General features: G+C 39.5%; 1 protein-coding gene across 7 annotated transcripts in view; it reads right to left on the minus strand.

The window, feature by feature from the left end:
- The window catches only part of cep192 (centrosomal protein 192), a 187,988-nt gene that overhangs the window by 73,252 nt on the left and 88,682 nt on the right, over window positions 1-26,054 (minus strand). For all 7 annotated transcript variants that reach the window (XM_059976704.1, XM_059976688.1, XM_059976683.1 and 4 more), the window contains 4 exons: window positions 13,830-14,060; window positions 12,096-12,221; window positions 10,301-10,438; window positions 8,901-8,964 (listed from right to left, as the gene is read on the minus strand). In XM_059976704.1, the coding sequence (XP_059832687.1) occupies window positions 8,901-8,964; window positions 10,301-10,438; window positions 12,096-12,221; window positions 13,830-14,060 (559 nt within the window). The remainder of the gene's footprint in view (window positions 1-8,900; window positions 8,965-10,300; window positions 10,439-12,095; window positions 12,222-13,829; window positions 14,061-26,054) is intronic.

The raw sequence follows: 26,054 nt of genomic DNA on the forward strand, positions 1-26,054 counted from the left end.
ACAATATTTACTGCTGTAAAATTCAATATTTCAGGGGTTGATTCAAAGCTGTTAAAATTTAATAAATGATGGAAGAAAACAATACTGCGCGTGTCTTTACTTAAGTTTTAGAAATGGATTGATTTTATTCTGTTGCACCAATATACCTGTTTAGCATCTGATAAAAAATAAAATCAATCTATATTCACTGTTATTAGAGTACATTCCCTTCTCTAAAAATCCTCCATATTAATATTAACTTTATCCTTTTAAAGAAATTCTCCAGAAAGAAACATTTCAGAAGTAAAATATTACAAAGCAGAAAGATTGAAACAGAATGTTGAAATAACAAATATGGAAAATATCAATCTGAACTATTTATCTTTCCACAAGAACAGTTACCTCAAATTTACCCTTAGGAAAATGTTTACACTTTCCCATTTGGCCGTCATTTAATCTACTCTTAACAAAAAGAGCCTCTATTTTTAATTCATGGCAAAACTAATATCCTTTTAAGAAATTTCTAATATAGCCTCTGCATGACTTCCATGCACTACCCAAGTAAAAGAAAATAGCTCAACTGTTGCACTACTGACAATATGGGGTCAATTATATGTTTAATTTCTATACTTACTTATAAACCTGATATACTATACTGATACAATATACTGATATAAATCTGATATACTAAGCATAAATGAAGAATGATCCATGTGTTTGTATCAAAACTGTCCATTTTAGTGCTTATGGAAAAAGGAAACCTGACATGATGTCAGATATGGATGATTCACAACAGCTTTACCTGCTAAAATTCCTACAGTTTACAGCTTTTACATTTATGTACTTTTCATTTCCAATTCCTTCATAGCTTTTATAATCCTTCATTCATGCTTTGAGCCCTCATTAACCTATTAATTAGAGAATTCTGTTACATCTATTCCTTCCCCATCCTTGCTGCAATATAAAATTAACTTGGTTTCTCCCTCTCAGTTCTGACAGAAGGTCTTTGTCTTGTTCATTAAAGGTTTATCTTCTAATTGTTCTGTCAGACCTCCAGAGTGTTTCTAACAGTTCCTGTTCTTATTTCTTTCATGTTGTGTTGGAAACCAAGATTTTTCATGTCAGCAAGACAGATTCACCACACCCAGACAGCTGAACACTGGCTTTGAGTGGTGTGGGTTGATATACTTGTAGGTAGTCTTTTGCCAGCAAAACACAGACCAGTAATTATCTCAACCAATTGTGCGACAAGGAATCTGATCAACACAATTGTTTTTCAAAGAATCAACAGAAATTACATTGGTAATTCTGGTTGCCTTAAATGACAAATATTTTCTCCCTGCAGTGATATGGTCCACTGTCCAAAGACAAAAAAAAGAGGCACCAGTAATTAACGATTAAAATGATTCACTTTTGTCTAAAACTAGGCAGTCACTGACATGGTAACGCGTTTTAATGAAGATGAGTAATCAATGAATATGTTTGGCTTGATTTTAAACAAAGGGCATCTACATCCAAGCCCGCCAGCACAATATTAAACTTTGGAGATAAGCTGATTATCAAAAAAGATGGTGACTTCAATTAGCTGTTAGAGGCAAGAAGGATGCAAGTCAAATATAGTAGCTTCTTCAATTCTTCATTGCTTGCAAGAAACTGCTGAGGCAGAGACAACTGCAAGATTTAAATTTATTTACTGTGCCTTGAAAAAGTATTCAGCCCCCAAAACTATTTTCACGTTTGTCTCATTTTCTAAATTTAAAATATATTGAAGTAGGATTTTTTGAACTAATCTATATATTGTGCATGTCAAATCAAAATAAAAATTCCAAAACCTGTCAACAATGAACTAAAACAAAAATCAAAATTGTGGGGCTGAAAAAGGATTCATCCCCTCTATAATTACTATGCATATTTTCCTTAAGAGCAATATACTGTACTACCTTACCAACTCATCCAATTTGTTGATGTAAAACAAATTGGAGGATCACCTGTTTTCAATGAATTCATAAGACTGAATCTCTCTCTCTCTCATAAAATGAAAGAAAATCTTGCCTTTGTCATTTGAGCATTAACAGTGGTAGTAGCAGAGAATGGTTTCCAATTAATCTGATCCCAGCAACAATCGGAATTAGTTTGAATCAGGAAATTATATGCCTACTGTGCAGCAACAAGTGTAGCAAGCGTAGGTCCCAGAGTGACCTGATGAGGGTACCATTACCTGGTACAAATCCACTCAACAATTACAGCAGGAGATCAAAATACGCGGTTCGTTAAAGTACTTGCCACTAGGCAAAAAAACTGTTCACACAGAACCAAACAAGTTAAGCTAAATGAAGAAAATAACATCTGAAGATGTAGAAGAGTGTCATACAACATTGTTTGCAAAAGGAATCACTTACTTATGCAGAGACATCTGATGCAGAGATTTTAATGACAGGATCTCTAGGATTTGCTACTATTGATACAACATGCATATGTAGTGTGTGGAGAAAAATGGCTTGAAAACTATGTAAGTGAACTAAACTAGAACGAAGCGCATAAAGTGAACACAGATACGCCACAGTTACAAAGCATTCAAATTTGGAGCTGAAAAGATTGTACATTCCACTAAAAGAGTGAAAATTCCCATTAAAAAAAATTAGGGCAGACAAAATCTTATATCAAAATGAAGGTAGTACCAGTGACTATTCCATTACGCAGAAGAAAGCAAGGGCAGTAATAGACTTGGGGTAAGATCAAGCAACAATATTTCAACAGTCAGTGTCTCTTGAGCTCACCAGCTCTGGGCATTACTGAGAATCAATGTGAGAATGAAGTACTAACTATCACAGAGAACATGAATGCTAGATGAGAAATGCAAAATGTTGCTCAAGCTTCTCAAGCAGTCTGGACATGCTTCAACTGATAGACGTTAAACTGCGCAGGAGTTCAGAAAACAGAGATACAGATTATTTTTCCTTTCTAAAGCAGATAATTGATAGCTGTGAGACATGCCTAAAGTTTGGAAAGCATAAGCCTAAACCTGCAGTTGGTCTGCCACTAGGATCTGAACAAAATGTAACAGCAGCCATAGACCCATATAAATCACAGCAAAGTATGTGGTTATTGATGTGGAGATACGAGTTCACACATCTCAGTCCTGATAGAATTGTAAGCACAAAGACCCCAGAGATAGTTTAAAAAATCTCCATCTATTCCTGGATAAGTGTGTATGGCCAATCTCGGAAAGAATTGAGTGATAATGATGGTGAACATAATAATAATTAATTCAGAGCTATGGCAGAGAACCTTAACATTGAAACAAAGACAGAAGTGGCACACAGTCCTTGGTGTAGTCGACTTCCGGAATGACACAATCAAACACTCACTGAAATAACGCTGAAGGTAAAGAAAAGCAATGGCTGTTATCAGAATACAGCACTTGACTGGGGCCTTATGGTGAAGAATACAATGTACATGGCTAAAGCTCGTATCAACTGGTGTTTGGCCAGAATCCAAACCTTCTCTCTGTACTCGTTGATAGACCACCTGCTCCAGAGAACACAACAAGGAGTTAATGGGTTGGGAAACACATTTTAGCACTGCAGGCATCAAGGAAAACTTTCACCGAAGCAGTGTTCAAAGAGCACTTAGGGCACAGCTCCATCCTGCAGATGAGAAATATGAGACGGGACAAAGTGCATTACAGATTGCTCAGAATGGAAAAAGTCCTGGAGTTGTCATTGTTCAGGATGGAGTTGCTGTCTTCATGAGGCATGGAAGAACATACAAGAGTGTACAAGAGTGACCATGTAAAATACAAATGGAAGGCAATCAGAATGCCATGGAGAATGACACAAAAAATGAAAAGCCCTTACCTGATATAGCGTCACATAGCAAGGCATTGCTACAGGAATTGCAGCTCAAAGATGCTCAACAATAGCACAGATAATGCTAAAGAAAATGCAGTTGGGGACTCAACAGACTTGCTTGAACAGAAATCATTATGTGCAAAGACAACATGGAAGTTTCTGTCTTAAAACAGGACAAACTCTAAGATTTGTAGACCAAGATACTAGTATCTCATACAAAGCTGAAGTCTTAGGATGAGTATGTAAAGCCACTGGGATACACAAAAGTTGGTACAACTTGAATTACTTAAAACCAGCCATGGTCACTGGCACTGCAGAGTCAGTCAACATCTCATGTTAGACAGACTTCATGTTGAACCAAGAATAGGTCAGGCTGGATCATCTGAGAAATGTAAAGATGAAGATGTCCTAGTAACTAAGGAGGTGTCATTTGAAACTGCAAAACAGGATGAAATCAGTAGCAATAATGGAATGTTTGAGGAAGTCAGAGACATTGGCCAAAATACAGTGTCGACAAGATGGGTGTGCTCCCAGAAAGAAATCCCAACAAGAATTACAACAAAAGCATGCCTGGTAGCTGGAGGCTTTGAGGAACTGAACATGAAAGAACTCCAGAAAGACTCACCAATGTGCACATTAGAGTGTCCCTGACTACTTCTCTCAATGATATATCAAAAGTATTGGCATTAGGGGGAGGAGCCAATATGGTGACTTCTGCAATCTCATCTGCAAAACACCTTAAATTCCTCTCTTTAATTTCTCTTTCTCCTTTCAAGGTGGCTGGGGCCCTGTTGGAGCCCATGATCTACAGGTGCACTCTAACTGCAGTTCTTCACAGCAATGAGTTTCTGCTCCTGAAGCTCACCGACCAGCTGTTTTTGATTATCTCCAGAAGCAGTCTGGAAGCCATGTACCTTCTGGGTGCAGCCCCTGTGGACCTGATTCTTCAATGGTGTTGTCAACTGCAGTGCTGTGGGAGATCGGAACATTGGAACAACTGTGGGAGTCTCTCACTCTGGAAACTCTGCTGGTTCTTGAGTCATGTGAGCTCAAGTGAACATTGCTTCAGACTATGAATCGAAACAGCGAACTGTTGGTCTCCCCTCTCGCTGTGGAAAGTGTAACACCTCCCTCTCCCTTGTTAGCAAGGAAAAGCACCTGTGGCATGTCAAATTGTTGGGTGAGCAATGGTTTTTTGTTGGACTGCAGATCATGGTCTCTCTTTGGGGGCTTTTTTATTGCTTGCTTGGTGGGTGGTGGGCACTGAAGCTTCCTGCTGGAATAAGTGAGGGGAAGGGAAGGGAAGGGGGAGTGTTGATGCTTTGCTGCTGCTTGTGCGTGGCAAGGGGGGGAGGGAGGCTTTGGGGTTCATTCATTCTTCGGGGTTCACGAAATTTTGCCACACAGTCACCTCTCAGCTAAACTGACAGTTCAGACTGAACTGAACTAACTTTATTTCTTGCATCCTTCACATACATGAGGAGTAAAAATCTAAATGTGCAACCATAGTAATTTATTATAATTCATAATAAATAGAACAGTCAATGAAACATAGAAATACACTCAAATCGATAGTTAAGTGAGTTAATCAGAATGATGGCCTGGTAGAAGAAGCTGTTCCGGATCCTGCTGGCCCTGGCTTTTACGCTGCTGTACCGTTTCCCGGATGGTAGCAGCTGGAATAGATTGTGGTTGGGATGACTTGGGTCTCCAATGATCCTTTGGGCCCTTTTTTCACAACTATCCTTGAAAACGTCGTGAATCATGGGAAGTTCCAACTACAGATGCTGACCGCACCACTCTCTGCAGAATCCTGGCATTAAGGGAGGCACAGTTCCCATACCAGGCAGTGATGCAGCCAGTCAGGATGTTCTCAATTGTGTCCCTGTAGAAAGTTCTTAGGATTTGGAGGCCCATACCAAACTTCCTCAGCCGTCTGAGGTGAAAGAGGCGCAGTTGTGCAGACCAAGCGAGGTCCTTGGTGATGGGGATACCAAGGAACTTAAAGCTGTTTATACCCTCTCAACCCCAGATCCATTGATGTCAATAGGGGTTAGCTGATAATCCATTCCTCCTGTAATCCACTACCAGCTCCTTTGTTTTTGCGACATTGAGGGAGAGGTTGTTTTCTTGACACCACTGTATCAGAGAGATAACTTCTTCCCTTCTTCTCATTATTGTTTGAGATTAGGCCAATCAATGTAGTGCAAATTTAATTAGCAGATTAGAGCTGTGGGTGGTGACACAGTCATGGGTATACAGGGAGTAAAGAAGGAGACTTAGTACACAGCCTAAAGGGGCTCCTATGTTGAGAGTCAAGAGGGGTGGAGGTGAAAGAGCCCACTTCTATCACCTGCTGGTGATCTGTCAGGGAGTCGAGGATCCAGCTGCACAAAACAGAATCAAGGCCGAGATCTCTGAGCTTCCTGTTGAGCCTGGATGGAATTATGTTGTTGAATGCTGAATTGAACTCCAAGAACAGCATTCTCATATAGGCAACCTTCTTCTCCAGATGTATAAGGAGGGTATGTAGAGCAGTGGCTATTGTGCCATCTGTTGATCAGTTGTGTTGGTAGGCAAACTGTAGGAGGTCCAGTTTGGGTGGTAGCATGCTGCAGATGTAGTCCTTGACCAGCCTCTCTGAACACGATGAACATGACAGGCTCTGCTGTGTAAGTGATAGACATCCTTGCTGTTGACAGAATAGTCCAACTGCATCACGAAAGCTATAGAGGGATCTTCAGACAATCCACATGGAATCCTCATGTGCCATACAGGGAGATCCACTCCTTAGGCTACGTCCACACTAGGTGTTTTTAAAAATATCTGTCCACATTAAAACAGATATTTGGGCGAATCCAGAAGTCAGTTACAAAGAGGCTTCATCAAGAGATAAGAAGCATCAAGGAGTTCGTCCAAACACAGAGAATTCATAATGAGCTGACTGTCTCACAAAGAAGAGAGCGCCAGCTCTTATGCTGCTGAAGACACTTTGTGAAGGCATTCAGTACTGTAAGAACTGTATGAATATCAAGGGTTAGAACTAATTCCCATATCCAAGTGGACATTTGAATTGATTTATTTTTTTTAATGTTTCTAATGTACATAAATGGATGGGAGATTATTCAGTTCTATTCATTTAGGCTATGTAAGTATTTAGTTGGCATGCGCACTCTTCCTGTTATGGGCACGTGTGCGAGGGTTGGAAGGGGAATTGTGGGCAAGAAGGTGGCATCCCTTATGTACTGAACGTGAACAAATAATAAGGTTGCTTAAACAAAAGGAAATTTTGTCTTTGTTGCTTAAACATCAACAATCACTCTGTGTGAGTTGCATAAGTCAGTGGCTGTAACTGGAGTTTAGGTTCATGTCTCCACAAGCTCTAAGGTCTTGCACAAAAAGAGTATTTTATGGAAGAGTGACAAAGTAGCAGCCCTGGTTAAGAAAAATATCCTTGCCCATTAAGACTTTGCAAAGATTCACTTAGAAGATACTGTAAAGATGTAGGAGGACTTGTTATCAAATGAGCCTAAACTGGAACTTTTTGGCCTCAACACTAAGCGATACATGTGGCTTTGGGAATGCTTTTCAGCAGCAGGGACTGGAAATCTGGTCAGGATTGATGGGAAAATGAATGCTTCTAAATAGAGAGATCCTGGATAAAAGCTGTCCAGCCTCTGGCAGAAAGTTTAAGCTGGGGAGGAAGTTTGTCTTTCAGCATAACAAAGACCAAAGGCACACTGCTAGAGCAACCATAGAGTGGCTTCAAACGAAGAAAAATTATGTTCTTGAGTGGCCCAGTCAGAGTCCTGACATTAACCTGATCACACATCTCTAGTGAGACTGCCGTCCAATGCCGCACCCCAACTAACTTGGCACAGCTTTAGCAATCTTGCAAGAAGGAATAGGCAAACCCTGCTCCATCACATTGTGCAAAGCTAACAGAGACTTATCCAAAAAGACCACTGGCTGTAATAGCTGCGTGTGGTAGTTCAATTAAGCACTGAGCAAAGAGGGGTGAATACTTTTCACTTTTGAAATTTTGGTTTTTCATGCTTTACTATTTTCCCTGTTTTTGGGGCTCTCCTATGAAAAAAAAGAGCATGTGATTCACAAATAAAAATTCTCAGTTAGATTGGTCAAAATCCCTGGTTATAATACTCACTTATGTGAGCAAAGGGTGGGAGGCTGAATACTTTTTCAAAACACTGTACCTGAGAGCATGCCATGTGAAGTGAAGCCTTTCCAAAAGAAAAAGTCGTATGTTTTTCTTTCATATCACCTGCATTATTTATTCTCAGTTCAAGTAATTAGACAGACAGACAGACATACTTTATTGATCCTGAGGGAAATTGGGTTTCGTTACAGCCGCACCAACCAAGAATAGTGAAGAAATATAACAATATAAAACAATAAATAATTAAATTATAAGTTAGTCATGCCAAGTGGAAATAAGTCCAGGACCAGCCTATTGGTACAGGGTGTCTGACACTCCAAGGGAGGAGTTGTAAAGTTTGATGGCCACAGGTGGGAATGATTTCCTATGACACTCAGTGTTACATCGCGGTGGAATGAGTCTCCGGCTGAATGTACTCCTGTGCCTAACCAGTACATTATGGAGTGGATAGGAGTCATTGTCCAAGATGGCATGCAACTTGGACAGCATCCTCTTTTCAGGCAGCACCATCAGAGTCCAGTTCCACCCCCACAACATCACTGGCCTTACGAACAAGTTTGTTGATAAAGTCACTAGAATCAACTTTGAATTGTGATGGGAAGAAGGAGAATGCCCAATCAACATCATTATTCAATAATCACTATTGCACAAATATATGCTGGTATAATGCTAGTCAAAAAGCCTACAGATATTTATCAGCTAACACTCTAATCTTTACCTATGTCCACAAGCAAAATAGCTGTATGAACCAGCAGATTTTAAATGCCCATCAGACAATTCTTCAATATGAGGAACAACCCACTCTGTACAGTACAAACAAACCATGCCTTTTTCTCCTGGAAGGAGATCTCCGTTACAGCTGGGGCAATACTTAAACATTAAGATATACATACCCGTATTATAGACGTATTTTTGCGGTGCTTGAAAATGAACCCACACAACAAGACTTTCAGGATCCTATATAATAAAAAGATCTATTAAAAATAAAAACTTGCAGCATCTCAGCACAACCCACATCTAAACATTCCAGAGAATAATTGATACTGCAGGGTATGTATTAGTCTGAGAGTTTCAGCTGGCAAAAAGGCAGCAGTAGGAGTAGTTACTCCCTCTAAAACACTTTTTTTAAAAAAGGTATTGGGGAAATGCAAGTTCTTTATTATGATCAATTAAAACTGGGTAAAATAGGGCATTCTATGATAGATAGGATTAAAAATTGCCTCTCTAACTAAACTGGAGAAGCTACTGCTATTGTTAATTCTACAATTAGATCATATCAAAACTAAAAATTGTAAAGTTAATGCACAATAATTATTGGTGACAATGCAAAAGAACATTTTTTTTTGTAATAAGAAAAACTATGACCCTTTTCAATGAGTGGAAACTCCCATACAACATCTAATTACTGTGAAATGTCGGTCAGCTAATAATAATGGACTCTATTAGGTAGAAATAATTGACTTATACATACCATCCATAAACAATGCTACAATTATGCTCAGACATTCATTGAGTTGTGAGTTAAGAACATAAAAAATAGAAGCTAGAAATGGTCATTTGGTTTCTTAGTGCATGTTTCATTATTTAAAAGCATGGCTTATCTTTACATCATGAATATATTCAGAGCCCAATAAGGTCTTGTTTATTTGTTGTTTTGTCTGTTAACCAATCCAAGCCATAACATTAAATTAAATTCTATGTGCTTCTGATCACCTGAAATACAATGTGGTCTTCCAGCTCCTTCAGATTAAAGTCACAGAACCCATACAGCCTTTTCAGTCTACTGTATTGGTCATCCAAGCACAGAGTTACACTAATCCCATTTCTTTCTCCCTCAACTCCCCCCACATTCTCTGCTTTATCAACACACTAGGGGCAATTTACAGTGGCCAAGTAACTTTCCAACTTGCTTGGATATTGGAAGGATATACTCATGCAGTTGCAAGGACAGCATGCAAACTACATGCAATTCAATTTGGAGAATGAAATTTAATTGATTCATTCACAACCATCATTCCCTGAATCAGTCTGGTGAAGCCTTGTTTCACTCTTTCCACAGTAAACACATTCTTGGGCAAGGAGACTAAAACTGCATACAATATTCCATCTACAAGTTCACGAAAATCCCATCTCAATGCAGAATAACATGCTTCTTTCTGTACACAAAATCTCTGTCACGAAAGGCAACCCATTTGGCTTTTTAATTGCTTGCTTTCAGTGAACAATGCACAATGACATCTTGAAAATTAACAGCGCAGAATACTTTAAGCTGAAGTATGGAATTTCTCATCACCTCTCCATCATAGCTTGCTCGCAGCACATGATTCATGACAGATGGACCCACCAATGGAGAGAGTCTTTCAGTCTGTAATGCTGCTTCTGTCACTGTGTCAGGTTTGGAAAATGTGAAACATCGCCATGCAGCAGGATTCTACACAGCACAGAAATAATTAGAATTATTACAAATAATTAACTTCCCATAAAGCCTCAAAGATCACATATATAGAAATTAGAAGTAGGAAAAAGCCACTCAGCCCTTTCAGTTTTGCCAAGACCTGATTGAACTTTAGCTGTGTATTCCCCTGATCTGTGGTATTCATTCACTCTCTTGTATAACAAGTACCTATTTACCTTTGCCTTAAAAACTCAGACTCTTGCAATTTCCCTTTGAAAAACAAATGCCATTAAGATTAAAATCTAAGATAATTCCATATTAAGATAAAACGGATTCCCATTGCCAAAGAAAGATGAAGTTACTTTGAGTTGAGTTTCACAGTTCAAGAGATTTGAAAGCATTCCTTGCTTATTAAAGTACTTCTTTTACTCAATCTTAAACCAGAACAGAATAAATTGGTCAATGTCAATTCAATGGAATATTAGTTACGTAGGTAATGAAATTAAAGTTTATATTTATAGCATTAAAGTTTCTCAAAAGAGCTTCCTACAAGTTATCTTTCCCTTTGTAGTCAAAAGGCAGATACTGCAGAGCAGATACTGTAGCTAAGCCAGATCAATCTGGGAATATCTACTCAGACCTGAATAGCTCAATAGAATCAGATTTATTATCACCAGCATGTGTCATGAAATTTGTTAACTTAGTAGCAGCAGTTTAATGCAATACATAATCTAGAAGAAAATAATAATAAATCAATTACAGTATATGTATATAAAGTAGATTAAAAATCATGCAAAAAATTTATATATTAAAAAAGTGAAGTAGTATCCAAGGGTTCAATGTCTATTTAGGAATGGCATGGCAGAGGGAAAGAAACTGTTCCTGAATAGCTGAGTGTGTGCCTTCAGGCTTCTGTACCTCCTACCTGATGGTAACAGTGAGAAAAGGACATGCCCTGGGTGTTGGAGATCCTTAATAATGGACGCTGCCTTTCTGAGACAGCGCTCCTTGAAGATGTCATGTGTACTTTGTAGGATAGTACCCAAGATGGAGCCAACTAAATTTACAACCCTCTGCAGCTTCTTTCAGTTCTGTGCAATAGCCCCCCCATCCCTCATACCGGACAGTGGTGCAGCATGTCAGAATGCTCTCCACAGTACATCTATAAAAGTTCTTGAGTGTATGTGGCATAATGCTTAAAGTCCATCTTATAAAATTATACTCATTGGTTTTGTGTGAAGAAATGGCTAAATTGATCAGGTAATAATCCAGAGGCACATTCTAACAATCCACAGATGCAGATTCAAATCCCACTGTGATAGTTGGAGACTTTAAAAGCTCAGTTAATTAAATAACATTGAATAATAATAAATAGGGTCATTAATAGTGACTGCACTACTAATGGATTATAAATGTCAATCTGATTCACTAATTTCTTTTAGGAAAAGAAATCCACTGCTCTTATTTAGTCTGGTCTTAATGTGACTGAGAACCAACAGCACTTGGTTCAATTTCTTCTGTAATATGTGTAAGACATTCAGTTGTTTCATAACACAACTGCAACATTTTAAGCATTTAAGGTCAGGCAAGAAAATGGGTAATGTTAGCAACATTTTGAAATTGTTCAAAGTTTGAATCCAAATGACTAGATTAATGCCAAAGCTGTTATTCTGCAGAGAGAAAAAAAACTTACAGCACTGATGACAAGCCGAAGGGGAATGGTGGCATGAGTCCTATTGACAAGTTTGAGAGAGAGTGTTTTACCACCACCAGGTAGTAAGTCACCAAAATCCAGGCATCCTCTTTTCTCTGCTACAACCTGGAATTAAATACATTATTGAATTGATCTGCATTTTATGTGCGCTTTGGAACTGCAGAGAATTCTTTGAAAGATTATGAATTCAATTATTTAATCTGTTAGTATTGTGACCTTTTAAGTATAGTTTCACTTTTAACAATGAATTATTAATGAGAAAAATAATGATAGGTTCAATGCAGGGTCTTTCCTTAACTATCTTTAATGCTCGCATATCTCAACCTTAAAAACAAGCAATCTGATCAATTTCATGTGAGCCGCAAACCATCATTAAACACCATCACTTTTCCTGCATCCAAAGAGCATTTCAATCATACTTTTAAATATTCCAGACAGAAGACACAACTTATACGGATCATCTGGCACCAACAGTACTTGTAGCTTATTCGAGCAGTTCCATTCACATAAACTACATACTTTAAGTTTCTACCAAATTCCAGCTGTACCCTTTGTATTTTACTCTCAGCCTCTCATTATGCTTATAATTGAAAAGAAATCATTTGTGTTTACTTTTTCAAAATCTTCCAGTATCTTAAATGTTTTATACACCCAAGTCTCACATGACTTCCTCTTTTCAGGTGAAAGGACATAGTTTTTATTCCTTCTCTATTGGTATAACCTTAGAACTCAGGTTTTACATTTATAAAGCCTAACACAATTTCTCCTGCGTCTTCACATATTTTCTAAAATATATAAGCAATAATTTTACTGGGAGAATCAAGTTGGTCAAGCCAAGGTTCAATATTTATCTGCTTTTCAATTTGTTTCCTTATCTGCAAACTCCTCCTAATCCTTAGTGCAAAGATCTCAGTAAATTAACATTTTTAGAACACATTCATGCTGTCAGGTACCAAAATACAATATTTCTTTTAAGCAGTTTCTTAGAGTTAAGTGCGATATGCCTCTCTCCCACTTCTATTGATTCTGAGGTGGATGAACAAATTCTATGTAGGCCACATAGTGACTGGTATGGCAGGTGGTTACTTAAGAAAGTTGATGTGTTGCTTCATTTAGCTCTTTGGCAATGATGGCTAAGTGACAGTGAAGTCTTCCACTGATTGGATCTTGATATTTTGGGTCCAAACCATTCAGTAGAAGATGTTTGATGTTTGTGGGTTGTTACTTTTAATACGCCTACCAGTACATCAATTACACACTCCTAAAAAAAATGCAAGATTTTGGTCAAAATGTTTGATCAAAGACAACTGAGGACATTGAACTTTGCAATCATCATCATAGCAATTCAATTCAACATACAATAATCTCTTTCAGTACAGAAAATATAAAACTTCAGTAACAAACAGATGATCAGATTTCACTCCATATATTGTAACATCTCAGCATGCCATGAAGTTAAATTTGATTTTGGACAAGATCAGCTGTTACACAGCAGAACCATTTCTTCTGAGCAATCTTGAAGGGAATTAGTAATACTAATAATCAAGTGAAGTGATAAGCCAGTGCACAAGACTTTCAGAAAAACATCTCAGGCAATCGAAACAATTCATTCTGCAAACCAGTAAAGGTGGAAAAGTTCAGAAGATCACAGAATTAAAGGATATTGCTCGTGGTGTGTGAAACATTGGACTGAATTAATTGAATGCACTTCACCTCAACGAATGGATTTTCTGCCACAGCTGTAACCACCACTCTGACTGCAAGTGCTTCTGCTCTGGCAATTGTATGGGCATCTGCTGAGACTGGATATGATGAAATCGATAGCACACACTGAAAAACACCAGCCTGGCGTGGAAGGAACATCAGTTTTAAATCTTCAGTAACATGAGGGCCAATTATTGTTTTGTTCTTAAATATCCAGCACTGGTGAGCAAATGTATCCATCTGGAAAGTATAAAATAGGTAAAAGTGAACTGAACAGTTAATTGATAGCTGATAAGCTACTGCATCAGACATCCAAACATATTAAAAGTACTGTACTGACTGAGTTCAACTTGAGTTCAGGCTGCTTACTTCGACTTAAAATTTTAATCAACTCTGGAAATAACCTCAGAAACAGCATGTTTAATGTAATTGTTAACTTGGTGTTAGGTACATTATTACTTTATTTACTTATAGGCAGTGTGTAGTTCCAGGTAGTACAAATTTCATTGGTAGCAGGGTAAGGTTTTGAGGTTTTTCCTACAATGTCGAAAAATATTTTTGCAAGTTGTTGACTAAAGGGGAAGTGCTTCATGAAATCAAACAGTTTTAAACGAGTTTATTCCCCCTCATCCAGAAAGCGAATATTACTTTTCATAGGACTAAAGTAGACATCTGAAATTAATTATGTGAAATCAGCCCTGAAGAAATGGAAATAGTCAAAAATGGGTAGGGAATAGTTAGTTTAGGGGGAAAGAATCAAATGCTATAGACTCTTCTTCCGAAGAGATGACTTGGAAAGTCTTAGGACATTGGAAAAAATGTAGGGGTCCCAAACTCTTATTAGGGAAGTAGGCTGGGCAGGTGGCAGAGGGTTTGTTAGAGCTGCTGGGGAGGGTTTAAACTAATTTGGCATGGGGTGGGTGGGAACCGGAGTGAAGGGACTCAGGATAGGATGCATAGTAAAAAATGAAAGATTGTGTGCAGTCAGACTGCCAGGAAGGGCAGGCAGGTGATAGGATTTAGTTGCAGCCATCAGGCTAAGTATCAAAATATTAGGGATGCAGATTCAGAAAGGACAGTAAATACAGTACTCAAGGTGTTCTATCTAAATGTGTGTAGTTTAAGAAATAAGGTGGATGATCTTGTTGCACTATTAAAGATTGCCAGGTATGACGTTGGGAAGGGGAAGGGGAAGGGGAAAACCGAAATAAATCAAAGATAGAGTTCAACAGAGATGATAGAAAGGACAGGCAGGAGACAAGGCACAATCACAGCCAGTGGGATGAGTTGCAGGGCAATAGAGGCATGGTGCAATTAAAACAGAAAGCAACAAATACTAGAGGTGTGGTACACTTAAAACAGTAAATACTGGACTGAAAGTGTTGCATTTGAATGCACGCAGCATAAGAAATAAAATGGACGATCTTGAAATTCAGCTACAGATTGCAAGTATGATGTTGTGGCCATCTCTGAAACTTGGCTAAAGGATGGCTGCCATTGGGAGTTGAACCCTCAAGGGTATATGGTGTATTAGAAAGATAGGTTAGTAGGTAGAGGGGGTGGTGTACCCTGTATATAAGAAATAATATTAAATCATTAGAAAGGGATGAAGTAGGATTGTTAGGTGTAGGGTATCTATCAATTGAATTAAGAAATGGAAAGGGTAAAAGCACTCTAATGGCAGTTGTATTCAGGCCTCCAAACAGCAGCCGGGATGTGGATTACAAATTACAGCAGGAGAGAGAAAAGGCCTGTCAGAAGGGCAAGTCATGGTAAGTGCTGGGGATTTTAACATGAAAGTGGATTGGGAAAACCAGGCCAGTACTGGACCTTACAATGGCATGAGAGGGGAAATTACAATGACATGAGAGGGGAACTGGCCAAGGTTGACTGGAAAGGACCACTAGCAGGAAGGACAACAGAGCAGCAGTGCTGGAGCTTCAGCAAAAAAATGAGAGGAGTGCAAGACAGATATATTCCAAATAAGAAGAAATTTTTGAATGGTAACAGGACACTACCATGGCTGACAAGTGAAGTGAAAACCAAATTAAAAGCAACAGAGAAGGCATACAAGGAAGCCAGAGCCAGTGGGAAGCTTTTAAAAACCTAAAGAAGGGAACTAAGGTGGTCAACAGGAAGGAAAAGATGAATTATGAAAGGAAACTGGTGACTAATATCAAAGAAGATACTAAAAGCTTTTTGAAGTATATAAGGGATAAAAGAGAGTTGAGGGTAGATATAGAATCAATAGAAAATGATGTTGGAGATGTTGTAATGAGTGATGCAGAAAATGGCAGAGGAACTGAATGCGTACTTTGCATCAGTGTTCACAGTGGAAGACATCTGCAGTACACCAGACATTCAAAAGTGTCAGGGAAAGTGAAGTATGTGCAGTGAAAATTACGAGTGAGAAGGTGCTCAGAAGCTTAATGGTCTGAGAGCAGATAAATCTCCTGGACCTGACTGAATGCACCCCCAGGTTCTGAAGGAAGTCGGTGCAAAGATTGTAGAGGCATTAACAATGATTTTTCAAGAATTGATAGATTCTGGCATTGTACCGGGTGAATGGAAAATTGCTAATATTTCTCCGCTGTTTTAAGAAGGGTGGGGGGGCAGTAGAAAGGAAACTATAGACCTGTTCGCCTGATATCAGTGGTTGGGAAATAGTTGGAATTGATTGTTAGGGATGAAATTACAGAATACCTGGAGGCACATGACAAGATAGGCCAAAGCCAGCATGGTTTCCTGAAAGGAAAATCCTGCCTGACTAACCTACTGCAATTCTTTGAGGAAATTACAAGCAAGGAAGACAAAGGAGATGCAGTAGATTTGCTGTACTTGAATTTTCACAAGGCCTTTGACAAGGTGCCAAACATGAGGCTGCTAAGCAAGATAAGAATTCATGGACTTACAGGTAAGTTACTTGTATGGGTGGAGCACTGGCTGATTGGCAGAAAACAGAGAGTGGGAATAAAGGGATCCTATTCTGGCTGACGGCCGGTACCAGCGGACTTCTATGGGGGTCAGTGTTGGGACCACTGCTTTTTCCGATGTATGTCAATGATTTGGACTGTGAGATTAATGGATTTGTGGCTAAATTTGCCAATGATACAAAGGTAAGTGGAGGAGCGAATAGTGTTGAGGAAACACAGAGCCTGCAGAGAGACTTAGATAGTTTAGGGGAATGGGCAAAGCGGCAAATGAAATACAATGTTGGAAAGTGTATGATCATGCACTTTGGTGGAAGAAGTAAACAGGCAGACTATTATTTAGATGGGGAGAGAATTCAAAATGCAGAAATGCAAAGGGACTTGGGAGTCTTTGTGCAGGATACCCTAAAGGTTAACCTCTAGGTTGAGTGAGTGGTGAAGGCGGCGAATGCAATATTGGCATTCATTTCTAGAGGTAAAGAATACAAGAACAGGGATATAATGTTGAGATTCTATAAGGCACTCGTGAGACCACTCTTGGAGTACAGGTTTCCCCTGCAATCCGAAAGTAGAGTGTTCCTATGAAATTGCTTGTAATCCGAAATGTTGTAAAGCGAAGTAACAATTACCATTAATTTATATGGGAACAAACTCAGGAAGGCAGCGAGCCAAAATCGATTTGGAGAAAAAAAATTGGCACATACACGCATACGTACGCACATACATGCATGCGCAAACAACTGCCCGAGGCTTCACGGTCATTGTAGTCTTTCTTGGGGTAAACACATGTATAAAGTAGGCGTCTTTTTTTCGTAAAAGCGAAAATCCTCTTTGGTTAGCAAAAACAGGTACTAATGTAAGTCTTTCGTAACAGCCAGTTGTCGTAAACTGAACGTTCGAAAAGCGGGGGCCACCTATATTGTGTGCAGTTCTGTGCTCCTTATTTTAGAAAGGATATACTGACATTGGAGAGGGTTCAGCGAAGATTCGTGTGAATGATTCCAGGAATTAAAGGGTTACCGTATGAGGAAAGTCTGGTAGCTCTTGGGCTGAATTTCCTGGAGTTCAGAATGACAGGAGATCTCATAGAAACATTTCATACGTTAGAAGGCCTGAACAGATTAGATATGTCAAAGTTACTTCCCATGGTAGGGGAGTCTAGGACAAGAGGGCACGACTTCAGGATTGAAGGGCGTCCACTTTGAACAGAGATGCAGAGAAATTATTTTAGTCAGAGGGTGGTAAATCTGTGGAACTTATTGCCACAAGCAGCTGTGGAGGCCAAGACATTGGGTGCATTTAAGGCAGAGATAGATAGGTTCTTGATTAGCCAGGGCATCAAAGGGAATGGGAAAAAGGCAGGGGAGTGAGGATGACTGGAAGTATTGGATCAGCTATAATTGAATGGCAAAGCAGACTCGATGGGCTGAATGGCCCGCTTCTGCTCCTGCATCTTATAGTCTTATGATGTTGTAGCCATCTCTGAATGGTGGCTGAAGGATGGATGAAGTTTGGAGCTGAATGTCCAAGGTTACATGTTATATCAAAGGGATAGGAAAGTAGGGAAAGGGGGCAGTGTGGCTCTACTGGCAAAAAAATGGCATCAAATCAGTACAAGCATGTGACATAGGATTGGAAGATGTAAAAGGATGTTAATGGTAGTTATACACAGGCCTCCAGACAGTATCTGTGATGTGGACCACAAATTACAACAGGAATTACAACAGAACATTAAGGTATTACAACAGGACATGATTTGAGAGTTAGGGGGCAGAAGTTTAAGGGAAACACGAGGGGTTATTTCTTTACTCAGAGAGTGATAGCTGTGTGGAATGAGCTTCCTGTAGAAGTAGTAGAGGCCAGTACAGTTGTGTCATTTAAGTTAAAATTGGATAGGTATATGGACAGGAAAGGAGTGGAGGGTTATGGGCTGAGTGTGGGTAGGTGGGACTAGGTGAGATTAAGAGTTCGGCACGGACTAGGAGGGCCGAGATGGCCTGTTTCCGTGCTGTGATTGTTATATGGTTATGGAAATAGAAAAGGTGTGTCAAAACAGCAATGTTATGGTAGTCATGGGAGATTTTAACATGCAGGTTGACTGGGAAAATCAGGTTGGTAATGGATCTCAAGAGACAGTGAGTTTGTTGAACACCTAACAGATGGCTTTTTAGAGCTGTTTGTAGTTGAGCCCATGAGGGGATCTGCTATACTGGATTGGATGTTAATGTAATGCAGTGGTCCCCAACCATCGGGCCACTGACTGGTGGTTGGGGACCACTGATGTAATGAACTGGAGGCAATTAGGGAGCTTCAGGTATAAGAACCCCTAGGGACCAGTGAGTTCAACTTGAAATTTCATAGGAAGGAAGTATGATGCAGCAGCTTTTCAGTAGCGTACAGGAAATTACTGTGTTATGAGAGAAGACTTGGACAAGGTAATTTGAAAAGAGCTGCTGGCAAGGATGTCAGCAGTGCAGCAATGGGGTGCGCTTCTGGGAAAAAGGAGGAATGTGCAGGATATATGAATTCCAAAAATGAATATTCAAATGCTAAAATAGTACAACCGTGGCTAACAAGGAAAGTCAAAGCTATTGTAAAGAGCAAAAGAAAGGGCATACAATATAGCAAAAACTAGTGGGAAGATAGAGATCTGGGAAGTTTTTAAAAACCTACAAAGAGAACTAAAAAAAATCATCAGAAGGGCAAAGATGAAATATGAAAGCAAGCTAGCAAATAATATCAAAGTGGATAGTAAAAGTTTTTTCAAATATGTTAAAAAATAAAAGAATAATGGGAGTGGGTATAGGACCGATAAAAAATGAGCCAGGAGAAACAATAACGGGGGACAAGGAGATAGCTGATGAACACAGCCTTCACTGTGGAAGACACTAGCAGTATGCCTAATGTTGCAGTGTGTGAAGGAGGAGAAGTGGGTGCAGTTACTATAACAAGAGAGAAGGTACTCAAGCAGTTGAAAGACCTAAAATACTCAACTCATTACGGACCAGATGAACTGCACCCTAACGTTCTGAAATCAGAATCAGGTTTATTATTACTGGCATATGTCATGAAGTTTGTTAACTTAGCACCAGCAGTTCAATACAATACACGATATAATAGAAAATAATAAATAAAATTACAGTGTATGTATATTGAATAGATTCAAAATCGTGTAAAAAAAAACACACATAAGTAATATATATTAAAAAAAGTAAGGTAGTATCCAAGGGTAAAATGCCCATTTAGAAATTAGATGGTAGAGGGCAAGAAGCTGTTCCTGAATTGCTGAGTGTGTGCTTTCAGGCTTCTGTACTTCCTACCTGATGGTAACAGTGAAGAAAAGGACATGCCCTGGGTGCTGGAGGCCCTTCATAATGGATGCTGCCTTTCTGAGTCACCACTCCTTGAAGATGTCCTGAATACTTTGTTGGCTAGTACCCAAGATATTGCCGACTAAATTTACAATCCTCTGCAGCAGCTGCCCAACCCTGCCCCCCCACCATACCAGACAGTGATGCAGCCTGTCAGAATGCTCTCCACGGTACATCTATAGAAGTTTTTGAGTGTATTTGTTGACATGCCTAATCACTTCAAGCTCCTAATGAAGTATAGCTGCTGTCTTGCCTTCTTTATAACTACATCGATATGTTGGGACCAGATTAAATCCTCAGAGATCTTGACACCCAGGAACTTGAAACTGTTCACTGTCTTCACTTCTGATCTCTCACTGAGGATTGGTATGTGTTCCTTCGTCTCACCCTTCCTGACGTCCACAATCAGTTTTCATCTTACTGACGTTGACTGCAAGGTTGTTGCTGCAACACCACTCCACTAGTTGGCATACCTCACACTTGCATGCCTCTCGTCACCACCCGCGATTCTACCAACAATGATTGTATCATGAGTATTTGAGCTATGCCTAGCCACGTAGTCATGGGTATAGTGAGAGTAGAGCAATGGGCTAAGCACACACCCGAGGTGCATCAGTGTTGATCGTCAAGGATGATGTTATCAACAATCTGCACAGATTGTGGCTTTCTGTTTATGAAGATGAGGATCCAACTGTAGGGGAGATACAGAGGCCCAGGTCCTGTAACTTCTCAATCAGGATTGGGGGAATATCAGTATTAAATGCTGAGCTATAGTCGATGAACTATAGCAGTGAGAGGTTGAAAATGTCCTTGAATACTCCCACCAGTTGGTTGGCACAAATTTTCAGAGCCTTACAAGGTACCCCCATTGGGACCTTCTGCCTTAAGAGGGTTCACTCTCTTTACAGGCAGCCTAACATCGGGCTCTGAAACAGAGGTAACAGGGTCATCAGGTACAGCAGGCATCTTCACAGATGTATTTATATTCTCCCTTTCAAAGGGGGCATAGAAGGTGTTGAGTTCATCTAGTAGTGAAGCATCGCTGCCACTGATGCTATTGGGTTTTGATTTGTAGGAAGCAATATCTTGCAAACCCTACCAGAGCTGTCATATATCCGATGTCGCCTCCAACCTCATTTGAAATTGTCTCTTCACCCTTGAAATAGCTCTTCACAAATCATAACTGGTTTTCTGGTACAGGCCTGGGTCATCAGACTTGAATGCCACAGATCAAGCCTTCAGCTGATGACGTACGCCCTGGCTCATCCACTGCTTTTGGTTTGGGAATGTACAGTAAGTCTTTGTAGGCACACACTCATCTACATAGGTAGTGTTAGGGATTGCTGTGGCATTAGAAATGATCTTTCAACAAAGTAAAATTAATTTCTTTTAATGTCAATGGGCTGTCAAGTCCAAATGCAGTAAAATTCTATCCAAACTGAAAAAAGAACAAGCCAATATAGTATATTTACAGGAAACTCACTTAAGTGATAATGAGCATGGAAAACTAAAGAGAATGGGTTTCACTGATTTGTTTTTCTCCTCATATAAATCAGGACATAGGAGAGGAGTTGCTATTCTTATCTCAGGCAAGCTAAATTTTGAAAAAGTATTCGAAATAGGAGATAAGGAGGACAGATATATTCTGTTAAGCGGGTATACAGGTGGAAATTTAGTTACTCTATTGAATATATACACACCCCCAAGGAAGTGATATCTTTTAGAAAATTACTGATATTATGTGTAACGGAAATAGAAGGTCTCCTGATATGTGGGGGAGACTTAAATTTAAAATTACAACCAAAGTTAGACTCTTCCAATTAAAAAACCTATGAAACAAAACCTTTACATAAGAAAGTTACACTTTTTGAGGATGTTGGTTTAATTGATATGTGGAGTGGACCTTTTCCCCAACAGAAGGGATTACACTCATTGTTCTGCCACCACCCCCCCATTCTGTATATACTAGAATAGACTATTTCATAACGTTCGTTAAAAACAAAGACAAAATAAACACCTGTGGAGTTGGGACAATAGATGTATGTGACCATGCACCTAAATATTTATCTGGGGATTTTGACCTACAACCAAAGAATACTATTTGGAAACTAAATTCAAGTCTACTCAATGATCCCTACTTTAAGGAACAAATTAAAAAAGAAATTGGTCTCTACTTAGAATTCAATGATAATGGAGGTTTCACCTCCCACTCTATGGGATACTCTGAAGGATCTTCATACAAGAAAAAAAATAAGTCAATAGAGGAATTACAAAATAGGCTGAAGGAACTAGAGAAAAAACACAAATTGAATTTGGCACAGGATACATTAGAAGAAATTTTTAAAATTAGGAATGAAATTAATAGTTTGGCTACGCAAGAAATCAGGAAAAATTTAATGCTTCTGAAACAGAGACATTATGAAAGTGGATCCAAGTCGATGAAAATACTGGCGTGGAAACTGAAAAGTAAAGATAGCAGAAAATACAATTCACAGAATTAGGGATCCAAGAACAGAAATAACCTAAGTGAAATCCAAGAAGCTTTTGAAGTGTGTTATAAAACTCAATATTCCAAAGTTCCAGGAGAAGCATAACCCAAATTGACACCTTCCTGAGTTCTCTAGTTACCCACTTTAAGCAAAGAACAATGACTGCTGACATAACTGAAGTTGAACTAAGAGCTGCAATTAGTAGGCTTAAATTAAGCAAGTCACCAGGATCAGATGGGTATATGGCAGAGTGGTACAAAGAATTTTTAAATGAGTTGATTCCTGTCTTACTCCCTACGCTGAACTGGGCTCTAAAGAAGGCACCCAGTTGGAAGGAAGTGATAATCTCAGCTATACCAAAAGGCAGGGATAAAATGGAATGTGGGTCATTTAGACCAATATCTGTTCTTAATGTAGATTATAGGTTATTTACCTCCATCATGGCCAAACGATTAGAAGAGTTTCTACCCATATTGATATATAACGATCAGACAGGTTTTATACAACGCCAAACACAAGACAATATGGAAAGAACACTTCACATTATGGATCATATTAAGCAATAGTAATAAGCATGGACACTGAAAAGACATTTGATTCAGTGAATTGGAGCTTTACGTAGATTTGGTTTCAATGATACAATTATTAAAACTATACAGGCACTATATGATAACCCTACTGCTAGGATTAAAATCAATGCATATTTATCAAATAGTTTAACCCTAGAAAGGGGCACGAGACAGGGTTTTGCATGGTCACCGCTACTCTTCGCATTATATCTGGAACCATTAGCTCAATACATCGGGCAAAATGAAGATATCAGGGGAATTACTATTAAAGGGACAGAGCATAAATTGACCTGTTACGCAATCCTTTGAACAATATGGTCAATTATCAGGATACAGGATCAATGTAGGTAAAACCCTATTACTTTCATATAACTATAGCTCACCAAGAGAAATTGAAAGTAGATATCCCTGGGCATGGCAAACACAGTCTTTCAAATATTTCGGCACCATTATGCTAAAAGACTTGGCAAAATTATCAGAATGCAATTATCAGGCTACATATAAAAAAATTAAGAAAGATATAACAAGATGGAAACTAATTACTTTTTTAGTCTCAGTTCAATGATTGTATCTATTAAAATGAATATACTGCCCAGACTATTATTGCTGAAGTTCCCCAACCATATCCCTGTGACCAGACATTGTCCTTGTGTCTAAGTCCACTAAGCAGGTGGTGATACTGGAGCTGACAGTCCCATGGGAAGATAGCTTGGAAGAGGTCTTTGAAAGGAAGCTCTCGAAGTACACAGGACTGGTCAGCAACTGCCAGCAGGCTGGCTGGATGGAGAGCGAGGTGTCTTCCAGTGGAGGTTGGTTGTAGGGGAAGTCAGCATGATTTTCTAAAGGGAAAATCCTACCTGACGAACCTGTTGGAATTCTTTGAGGAGATTACAAGTAGGATAGATAAAGGGGATTCAGTGGATGTTGTATATTTGGACTTACAGATGGCCTTTGACAAGGTGCACACATCAGGCTGCTTACCAAATTATGAGCACATGGTATTAGAGGAAAGTTACTAACATGGTTAGAACATTGTCCGATTGGTATCAAGCAGCTAGTGGGAATAAAAGGATCCTTTTCTGGTTGGCTGCCAGTGACTGGTGGTGTTCCACAGGGTTGAGTGTTAGGACCACTTTTTTTTGCTGTATATAAATGATTGAGATGATGGAATAGATGGCTTTGTTGGTAAGTTTGCAGGTGAAACAAAGATCGGTGGAGGGGCAGGTAGTGTTCAGGAGTCAGGTAGATGCAGAAAGGCTTAGATGGATAAGGAGAATGGGCAAGAAAGTGGCAAATACAATGTTGGAAAAGTGCACTTTGATAGTAGAAAAAAAACGTGTGGACTATTTTCTAAACGGGGAGTCAACTGGAATGCAAAGGGACTTGGGAGTCCTTGTGCAGAACACCCTAAAGATTAACATGCAGGTCGAGTCAGTGGTCAGGAAGGCAAATGCCTTGTTAGCATTCATTTCAAGAGGTCGAGAATACAAGAGCAAGGATGTGATGCTGAGGCTTTATAAGGCATTGGTGAAGCCTCACCTTGAGTATTATGAACAGTTTTGGGCCCCCTCATCTTAGAAAAATGATGCTAAAAAGTGGTGCTGGAATTGGAGAGGGTCAAGAGGAGGTTCACAATGCTGATTTCAGGAATGAAAGAGTTATCATACAAGGAACATTTGATGACTCTGGGCCTGTGCTTGCTGGAATTCGGAAGGATGAGCAGGGCGGTGGGGGGGGGGGGGGGGGGGGGTGAAATTTCATTGAAACCTTTTGAATGTTGGAAGGCCCAGACAGAGTAAATGTGGAAAGGATGTTTTCCATGGTGGGAGAATCTAGGACAAGAGGGCACAGCCTCAGGATGGGGTGGGGGGGGGGGGGGGGGTGCCCTTTCAAAACAGAGATGCGAAGAAATTTCTTTTGCCAAAAGGTGGTGAATTTGTTGCCATGTGCTGCTAGAGGTCACATTGTTGGGTGTGTTTAAGGTAGAGACTGATAGGTTCTTGGTTTGACATGGCATCAAAGGTTACGGAGAGAAGGCTGGGAACTCGGTTGAGAAGAAAAAAAAAGGATCAGTCATGATATAATGGTGGTGTATACCTGATGGGCCAGATGGCCTAATTCTGTTCCTATGTCTTATGGTACGTGTCGAGAAACTTCGGATTTAGTGATTATAATTTCAATGGTTTTAAGGTAATTATGGAGAAGAACAGGACAGGTTGTTGGGTTGAGAATCTATATTAGAGAATGACCATTTTTTATGGCAACAGAAAGGATCTGGTATGTGTGGTTTCAGATAGGTTCCTTTCTGGCAAAGGTGTGCTTGCTAAGTGTGAGGCCTTAAAAAAGTGAACTTTCAAGAGTACAGAGCTTGCATACTCCTGTTACAATAAAAGGCAAGTTAAGGGAACCTAAGTTTACTTGGAGTTTTAAAACCCTGGTCAAGAAGGAACTGGTGCATTGCATACAGTCAGGCAGGAACAAATGAGGTACTTGAGTATAAGAAATGCAAGAGAACATTCAAAAAGTAAATCAGCAGAGCTAAAAGAAGGCATGAAGTTGCTCTGGCACACAAGGTGAAGGAAAATCCCAAGCATTTCACCAAATATAAACAGTAAAAGGATAGTCATCATCATCATTATGTGCCATGTCATTTGACGTGAGTGATCATGGTCTATGATCACTTGTTCATGGCAAATTTTTTGACACAAGTGGTTTGCCATTGCTTTCTTCTGGGTAGTGTTTTTACAAGACAGGTGACCCCAGCTACCATCAACACTCTTCAGTGATTGTCTGCCTGCAGTGGTCACGTAACCAGAGCTTGTGATACACACCAACTCATATGACCATCCACCACCTGCTTCCATGGCATCACATG

Source organism: Hypanus sabinus, chromosome 1 (assembly GCF_030144855.1).
Source record: "Hypanus sabinus isolate sHypSab1 chromosome 1, sHypSab1.hap1, whole genome shotgun sequence".
Classification (NCBI taxonomy): domain Eukaryota; kingdom Metazoa; phylum Chordata; class Chondrichthyes; order Myliobatiformes; family Dasyatidae; genus Hypanus; species Hypanus sabinus.